Genomic DNA, 9,380 nt, shown 5'->3' with positions numbered 1-9,380 from the left:
GACAAACACACTTTCTGTTTGCTCAAACAGAAATATGGACCTTTAATAACTGGTGAATGAAAAATCAGAATATTTATAATTTATATTTAAGAGAAAGTCTGTTTACCTTTCATGATTTCAGCCTCCAGGCTCCTGTGAGGTGATGTCACCTGATGATGAAAATGATGTTTTAGTCCTTTTCACCTGTTTGCAAACAAAGAAAAGGAGCTCATTTGTCTTCAACTTGCACTAATTTTCCAAAAACACAGAAGAAAAAAATCCAATTCCACAAAATGTTTGCAAAAACTGCTGCAAAGCAGAGCTGGATTCAACTGCATCTAAATGCAGAAAAACAAGTAAAACAGTCGTATCCCAGATGGTTTCAGATGTTACTGGGGGAGGGGGGGTCTGTCATTTCTCATGAAAACTGGGAAAAGCTCCTCTAAGTTCTGATCCTGTGTGTTTTCCTCTCAGCTCCTCCCTTTTCTCTCCTTCAGAGCCTGAGAACCTCCTTCAACAGTCACCATGTGCAGCTGTCGGAGGGAGGGAGGAGAAGAGGAGTTTAGGAGAAATGGGGAGAAGAGACAGGGATGGGGAGGGAACAGAGCTGAAAAAAATACAAAATAAAAAAGGGAGGGGGAGAAAAGCTGGGAGGCTCCACACGTTTTGTTGAAAGTCAGGTTTGTGGGCGAAGCTAACTGCTAACAGATGTGGAGCGAGCACCTTGAATATGTGTGACCTCGCAGAGGAAACATGTAAACACACACATGTAACACGTATGTAAACGATGTCATCCTGGTTCATCAGCGAGTCCTGACCTGATCCACCAGCAGGTGATGCTGCTCACATCTGGACAAACAGCTGACGAGGCAGATCCAGGCTAACGCAGAACCTGAAGAGGTAACTGCTTCACTGAGTCAGGTCTGCTGGAGCACAGAAACTCTGCAGGACCAGAACTGGACAGACCTGGTCCTGCAGGGTTCAGAACCTGCAGGACCAGGACTGGACNCTGGTCCTGCAGGGTTCAGAACCTGCAGGACCAGGACTGGACAGACCTGGTAGGGAGATAACGTTCAGTTTTTCTTCTATCTAACTTATAAAATGAGTTTATTAATTATTTGTGTGGTCACAAAATAAAAAAAGGTCATAAAATTAAACTTTGTCTTCTTGAACAGTCAGCTGGATGAGTGATGTAAATCTAGTTGTTTGGAAACATTTATCAGGGGCGGAGCTAGACTTCTTTGTTTTGTTGGGGGGGGGGGGGTGGCACATACAAATAAAAATTTATTTTCATTTGAAAATTCAAGATGGCCACCACAACTAATTTTAAATGGTTAAATAAGCTGTTTTATGACTGAGCTTTAAATTATAACAGTAAGTAAAAATGTGTCAAATTTTCAAGCTAACTACTAATATTATTTATTTAAAAAGCAAAGAGAAAGTCAGATGTTTTTAGACAAACAAAGCTATAAATTAGCATAGTGGTAGCTGCTAACCACTCATTTGTGATGAACTGGTTGTTAAAGCCTCAACTGACACACAACTGATTCACAACTGATACACAACTGACACACAACTGATACACAATGATTGTTTTTATGAACTCAGTGGTTCAGAACAGTTATTTTCCTCACTGACAGCTTCAGTCTGCAGCAGCTGCTTCACAAATATTCACTCACTTTGACTTTTGGCTCTATCTGCTCATCTTTCAAATAACACTTGTCAGTCATTTGAGGGTGGCCAGGGCAGTTGTCCCGCCCCCCTCTGGCTCCGCCCCTGCAAGTTATGATTGGCCTACCCTCTGCAGATTTATAAACTAAAATAAGGAGTTTTTTAATATCCTGAGGATGTAGTGACTGAGTCAGAGGTTTTCTATCTTAAACAAGCAGTTTATGCATTGTTAATCCTGGTTATTTACACCAGTGGTTCACAAACTTTTTATCTTCTGACCCACAAAATATCCATGGCAAAAACTTGTGACCCCAAATATTACTGGTCTGAGTACATGAACTTCGTTAATAACCCTAAAAACACAGGCTTTTTGACTATCTAAACAGCTAGTACACAAATATAAATACTTATTTTCACTTATTTTGTGTTTTTTGTAATAATTATAGGAAAAATATTACATCAGCAATTATTTTATTACCCTTTAAACTGATTTCTGGAGATTATCCAAGGTGCTTCATGACCCATAATTGGGTCCCAAGCCCAACTTCGGGAACCAAAGTGCAGTGGTTCCCAAACTTTTCAGCTTTTGACCCACAAAATAACAGCAGCAGAGACCTGAGCCCCCAACTGTTTTTATATGATAAACATTTGTATCAGGTCAACAAAACATGGACATAGTAACAATATTTTATACTACATTTATCCATTTTAAATATACTAACCTCACTCCTTTGTAACAACTCAGGCAAAAATGTAATTAATTCAGAAAATCTTTTCAGGACCCCACCTTGATGTTTCGTGACCCCACTTTGGGTCCCGACCCCAACTTTGGGAAACTCTGATTTACAGTGTGTCCTCTCTTTCTTTATAAAATTATAATCCTAGTCTACAAGATAGATTTAAAGCAACACAGCACATATAAAACAGGTTATCTTTAATCAAGTAGTTTCAGATGCTGCTCATCTCTGACCAGGTAGTTCAGGTTAGTTTTTCCTCATCCTGACTGGTTTCAGCTAAAATGTTGAGATATTTACTGACAAACATGATGCTGCCTTCAGTTCATCACTCGTTACAACCTGAAGAAACTAAACTTACTTTTTAAACTTGTAACTCTCTCAGCTCTGCATTCCTGAAGTGACATGAAGGTTTTTAAATTGATCCCAGAGTTCCAGATGTTTGGAGATCTTCCACAGGACTGCCAGTGGGATTAATTAGGCTCTAATCAGATTGTGTGTCTCACGCCACACAGGAAGTTCCTTCCTTCCGTCCCTACACCAGGTAGGGATTAGGGTTCAGTGATGCTGGGGTCACAAAACTGACCAAACTGCATTCACACTCAATAAAAACAGGTTTGTAACTGTTTATACAACATTTAATTAGCTTTAATATGCTGCTAACCTGAGCAGAGCGAAGAAACGTTGTGTTTGTCTGTCCAGTGGCTGAATGGTTGCAACATGTTTGTGTTTGTTGTTGAATATTTCTGGTTGTTGACCTGAACAACTGATTAAAATGTGATGTTGTGTGAGAAGATCAGAGAACTGTGGTGGAGCTGTAAATCAGAACAAACACCACGAGATGCTCCAAGACTTTACTTCTGTCTGATAACGATTAGCTTCCCTGCAGCCAAGCATCCGCAGTGTGTCAGGAAGTAAACACAACTCCACAAATACAAACAATAAACGACAAAAACAGCATCAGTGAACCTGGTCACTTTTAGACAAACACTTACTGCTTTAAACTTTATCAAACTGTGATTTCTGTGTTAAATACGACAAAGTTACACACTGATTAACAGCTCTTGCTGCACTAGCCTTTAACTACGTTTAGCTTTTAGCTAGGCTTTGGTTACTTTAATGTTGTAGGTTGCTTTGTGATATTTTAGTTAGCCTTTCACTGCTTTACCTTTGAGCTACCTTTCTGCTACTTAAGCTTTAACCTATACTTGTGCTACTTTTAGCTGCTGAGTTTCGCTTTTTACTACCTTTAGCTTTTAGCTATCCTTTTGCTACTTTCATCTTTTAGCCAGCCCTTTGCCTCTTTTAAGTTCTAACGTTTTGCTGCTTTTAACTTTTAACAAGCCTTTTGTTACTTTTAGTTTTTAGCTAACCTTTTGCTATTTTTAGCTTTTAGCCAGCAATTTGCTACTTTCTATTTCTGGCTAGTCTTTTGCTACTTTTTGCTTTTAGTAAGGCTTTTGTTATTTTCATCTTGAAGCTCACCTTTTGATCGTTTGCTTTGAACTACCCTTCTACTACTTAACTTTTGCTAATTTTAGCTGCCATTCTGCTGATTTGCTGTTTACTACCTTAAGCTTTTAGCTAGTCTTTTGGTAATTTCATCTATTAGCTGGTCATTTGCTATTTTTAACTTCTAGCTTTTGGTACTTTTAGTTCACAGCTAGCCTTTTGCTACTTTTGGCTTTTAACTAGCTGTTTTTTTTAGCTTTGACAGTTTAGTTTCAGGCTCCTCAGCACTCAGCAGGGTCAGAGAGACTTCTGTGAGGTCACTCGTTTTTAAATTTGTGGAAACAAATAAACTGAAACATTTCATGTTTCCTCTGTGTTTGATTGGCACATTTCAGACGATTCAATTCAAAACAAACTTATTTCATTTTAACGTTGCTAAAAGACGATGAGAGTGTGGAGCAACAGAAAAAGTATTTAAACTTCTGAAGTATTTAATTTTGTAAAGGTTCTCCTGTTTGTGAGTTAAATTCCTCCTGAGTAGAAATGCAAACATTGGAAACCTTGAATCAATAAATTAATTTATTCTTAAAACTTTTCAGAGATTTTAAAGGACTTCAGAAGTGGATTTTCTGCCACCTGGTGTTAAAAGTTTGTCATTACACCCATGAACAAATATTTTACACTAAAACTAAATGTTTCAATCTGATTTTTTTAACTGATCAGTGTTTTATAAATCCTGAACACTTCCTGTCACCCTACAGGAAGTTTCTGCAGATGGACTGTCACTGACCTTTGACCTGTTTGATCAGCTCTCTTCTTTCTGCAGACAGTTTTCAAAGTAAATGACTCCATTTAAATATTGTGACAGAAGCAGAGTATTAAAAATGCAACTCTTGGTCTTTTTATTTTAGTTATGAAGCCTGATATTCACTGGTAGCTTTGTTTCAAAATAAATGTGACTGCAACAGATATTTGAAAGCTTTAGTTACGATTAGTCTTTATTGCGTACATAGTTTTCATCATGATTTTTTAAACTTTTTACCAGCTGATGATAGTTTTCATCAACATCCATTTTCTTTTAAAGGATTTTTTAAACTGAGTTTATGTTTTGTGCATAACGTTATGGGAGCATCGTGACCAAAATAAGACCCTAAAAATCAGAGTAAACAAGTTGCAGCATGTTTTTCTGTAGGTTCATTAAGCTAATCAACATGTGTAGCTTCATAACAAAAACATGCTAACCTGTTTACTGACTGTGTAATAATGAGTCTGAGCTTTCATGGTTTCTTTTTTCACTTAGTCCTGTGATAAACTCCAGGTCCAGGTTGTGTTTTGTGTGCAGGTTGTGTTTTGTGTGCAGGTTGTGTTTTGTGTGCAGGTTGTGTTTTGTGTGCAGGTTGGTGAAAAACAGATTTTAAATGATGACTCACTGAGTGACTCAGATATTTGTCTCTGTGCTCAGGAGCTTTGTCTCCTGCCAGGAAATCAGGAAAACTTGTGGAAAAGTCCTCAACCATCAAGACGATGAAGTGAAAGGAGACTCACATCACAGCTGCAGGAAACACATTTCATTTCAAAATAAAGGCTTGTTTTTGTAATGGTTGAAAAGCAGATTCAGATTAGGGTAATTAGTAGATTTTTATCTTAAAGTAACTAAAATTAGGTGGGAACTTGTTTTGACTTTACTGTTCATTCTAGAAAAAGTAAATATAGATCCTGATGTATTTTTACCCACAACTGAACAAAAAGCTAACATTAATTTTATGGCTTCACTAACTCTAAATACAACAAAATAAGACCACCAGCATATTTAATTATCATTTTTAAATAAAGTTACATTTCGTGAAGCTTCTGTTAAACGTTAAAACAAATTTTCTTTCTTGTTTATGGTTAGGCAGGCGTTTTGAAGTAGAGGCTAAGCTAGTAGTGCTATTAGCAACAGGCTAACTTATATTAGCGTATTGTCAGAAACCCAAGACAACAACAGGTAACATTCACAACAAAATGTGCTTACCAGCATTTTGAGACTAACTCCTTTTAAGGTCACATCTTCTTGTATAGCTGTGCTGAAAGTTAAAACATTTCATTTTAGTTTAAGGGGAGGTTCAGCAGCAGTTTTGATAAACTAAGACCTACAGATAGCATTAGCTACTAGCTAACATATGTTAGCATTTAACCAGAAACCTTACAAGTTATGAAGACTTCAGAATCTATTAATCTTGTTAAAAGTGACTTCCAGCCTCTTTAGTCTTTCTTGTTTGAAGATACATGTGTTGTGTATCTTTTACTAATCTGTTACTGAAACAGGAAGTAAGAATTATGTTGACGCTGAGCTAGTTTTCAAAATAAACATTACATTGAGATTATTTAATAACTAAAATATTTCTTAATGCTAATTGTTGCTTTAATACACTAAAATTTATGTTTTTTTTATTGTTTTAACATAAACTAAACGTGAAAGTTGTTTTATTTTGAAGAGTCTCACCGGAAGTTGATTTTCTACTCCGGTATTTTGACGCTTTGGATGCAGCAGCGCTCCGTTCCCGTTTCCCGTTAGACTATAAATACTGACAGCAGCAGAACTGGAACACAGAACCAGGTCGTCCACAGAACCAGGTCCACCACAGAACCAGGTCCACAGAACCAGGTCCACAGAACCAGGAAGCGCACAGGTGAGTCAGGAAGGCTTTTATTTTTAAAATCTCTGCAGCTAAATGATGCTTATCTGGGTAAATTAGTTTTTCTTATGTTCAATTTATGAGTTTTAGCAAAATAAAATAAAACGATGCATTATATATGAACTTTATCTGTTGAAACTTCAAAATAAAACTATTTTTACTCATTTATTTTGACTCATATTTTTAGTTTATCAGTTTGTCTATAATTGCTGATTGTTGTTTATAAAGCTCGCTGATGGATTTGACCTTCATCTCTGGATGAAAACAGCTGGATTAGGGCAGATGACGTCACTTTGTGGTTGTTTAGTTTTAAACTGTGTCATTAGTTAAAGTAACAGATGATGAGCAGTTTGTGTCCTCTGTGTGCTCAGACCCACAAACTCTAAATCAGGTGGACAGGAGCCACTCTGCAGGAAATAGTTCAGATCATTACATCATCGTTCTGTTTTATTCTCCTGGGAAACCAGAGGTCACCTCCACAAATAATCCAGATTATTCCAGAGGAAATGCTGCAGCACGGTGGAGGCCATGTCAAACTGAAGACAGGGACTTCTAGTAAGAAATATTAATTTAATGTGCAGTTGCTTCTTGAAAAAATGTGAAGAATCTGCACACAAGTTACACAATAAACAGGTTTTAACAAAAGTTTTGACTCAAAAAGCTAAATATACATTTATTTTCACAAGATTTACACAGTAAACTTCAGTGATGGATATGAACAAAACAACAGCTTGAATAAGATTCAGTTTGCCTAAAAATGATTCATTAATCTGTGAAATAAAAAGTGAAATATTAACATGAAATTGTTTTTATTTTAGCCCTGAAAACTAATTGGGACTAATCTTTATGACTGCACGAAGTGAAAAAGTAAAGTAAGTGTTTTAATATGAAAAACATCTGTCAGCATCTGGACTGGAGCTATTTCAGTTGTGTAATCAGGACGGCTGCAGCTGTGACTCTGCAAAAAAAAAAAGTTTAAAAAAACAAGTTAAAGTTCAGTTTGTGTGTTTGTTTTTTCTGCAGCACGTCTCAGTGTTTCCCCTCGCTGTAATCTGAAGTTTAATCTGGCTGCAGGAAACTAAACATCACTTTCTAATCCTGCTCCTTCCTGCACGCTGTCATTAATAAAGTTTATTATTCAAACTCCTGAACATGAGCTCAAACAGACACGATACAGACGGTTGTTTCAGGGCTGCAGATTATAAAAATCACAAAACAAATGTTTCATCATTTTATATAATTTTCAAATATTCTTGTTTGTTTTAAAGCTTTTTTTAACATGCAGCCTCAGAATTTCCATCTTTTTACTTATTTTAACTGTAAAAAGCCATGAAACGTCCTGGGATTAAACATCATTCTATAACAGATTATAATTCCTGGCAGTTATTTACAACTTCCTGTCTCTGCTTCAACAGGTTCAACCAACAGAAAAACTCTCAGAAGTTCAAATTAATACATTTTTATAAAGGATTTTGAACATCATGCGTTGGTGTGTTTGAAAAACTGACGAGCAGAAACCGATGCTAAAAATAAATTGATTTTCTCCTGGAAAGATGTGAACACTTCCTGTCCTCCGTTTGTCACCATGGAAACAGGAGACGATGGTGGAGCAGGTGACTGAAAACAAGATCACTTGAAAAGAATCGCTCACATAAATCAGCCGTAAAATCATCAAATGTTTTGTAAACCGAGTTGAAGACGACGTCGATGGTTGTGTTGTGGTCGAGGAGGCGGAGCTTTAAATTTACTGACCTGACGTTTGATTTGTCCAAATCTGAAAGGGTTTGTTCCAAATAAATAATAAATTTAAATAGGACTCATAGTTTTGTGGGATATTTTCAGAGTTTTATAAAATACTGATACTTGAGTAAAAGTACAAGTATCTTAACAAAAACTACTTTGGTAAAAGTTAACAGTTACACAGTTTATATTAGGCCTGTGTATTGGCAATAATTTGGCGATACAATACATATCATAACAGAGGGGTCACGATACGATATATCCCGATATATTGCGATACTGTAAACAATCAATATATTGCAATTTTTTTTGTCCAAAAATTCAATGAAATAAAAACCTCTTACTGAAAAAAAAAGAAAAGCTAATGTTTACTTACAATGCTAATGCTACCCTTACTCTCTGGCGCTCAAGAGGTAGAGGAGCCAAATGTCTGGCTCACTGCTGCCAACTAGTGGTCAGAGGCTGAACTACAACATAAAAATGAACGGTTGGCAGGAAAGTTGACGTTTTAAACCTTAATAAAAAATCAATACAGGGCTTTAGAATATTGATACAGTATCAGGAAATGAAATATCGCAATATTTCAGTGTATCGATATTTTCTTACACCCCTAGTTTATATGGATAGTTTTTATTTTTTACAATAAGAAGCTGTAATTAAAACAAGAAAAAATAAAATAAAAGTAACAACTTTCTACTTCTTGTCTTTTTATAATGTAAGAAGTAAAAAGTAGGCTGAAAAATAATTACTCAAGAAAAGTGCAGAAACACAAAACCTCTACTAAGTATTTGTACTTAGTTGCTTTACAGCTCTGGATATTTTGCTAACAGAGACTTGGACACATCTCGTTATCCTTTACAAGTCTGGCCTCTGGTGGACGACAAATAATGCTTTTAAACTTTTAAATCCTAAATTTCAGTTCATTATTAGTTTTGAAGCTGTCAGCAGCTACAGCCCAGTCTACTGTAGTAAAATAGAGTCAGAATAAAGTAGTAAAATAGAGTCAGAATAAAGTAGTAAAGTCAGAATAAAGTAGTAAAATAGAGTCAGAATAAAGTAGTAAAATAGAGTCAGAATAAAGTAGTAAAATAGAGTCAGAATAAAGTAGTAAAATAGAGTCAGAATA

General features: G+C 36.1%; 2 protein-coding genes across 2 annotated transcripts in view; one reads left to right on the top strand and one right to left on the bottom strand.

Annotated features, from left to right (window-relative positions):
- scara3 (scavenger receptor class A, member 3) overlaps positions 1 to 6,095 on the bottom strand; it is a 25,892-nt gene extending 19,797 nt beyond the window's left edge. The window contains exons 1-4 of the mRNA XM_014015419.1: positions 6,026 to 6,095; positions 5,851 to 5,902; positions 5,267 to 5,388; positions 107 to 183 (exon numbers count right to left, since the gene is read on the bottom strand). Of these exons, the coding sequence (XP_013870873.1) occupies positions 107 to 113 (7 nt within the window). The 5' untranslated portion in view covers positions 114 to 183; positions 5,267 to 5,388; positions 5,851 to 5,902; positions 6,026 to 6,095. The remainder of the gene's footprint in view (positions 1 to 106; positions 184 to 5,266; positions 5,389 to 5,850; positions 5,903 to 6,025) is intronic.
- A 314-nt stretch (positions 6,096 to 6,409) lies between these two features.
- The window catches only part of clu (clusterin), a 14,558-nt gene continuing 11,587 nt past the window's right edge, over positions 6,410 to 9,380 (top strand). The window contains exon 1 of the mRNA XM_014015420.1: positions 6,410 to 6,508. The gene's annotated coding sequence lies outside the window, so the exon portion shown is untranslated. The remainder of the gene's footprint in view (positions 6,509 to 9,380) is intronic.

This window comes from Austrofundulus limnaeus, unplaced genomic scaffold, assembly GCF_001266775.1.
Source record: "Austrofundulus limnaeus strain Quisiro unplaced genomic scaffold, Austrofundulus_limnaeus-1.0 Scaffold129, whole genome shotgun sequence".
Classification (NCBI taxonomy): Eukaryota; Metazoa; Chordata; class Actinopteri; order Cyprinodontiformes; family Rivulidae; genus Austrofundulus; species Austrofundulus limnaeus.
The sequence above is the reverse complement of the archived record's forward strand: the minus strand, read 5'-3'. Positions and strand labels throughout refer to the sequence as shown.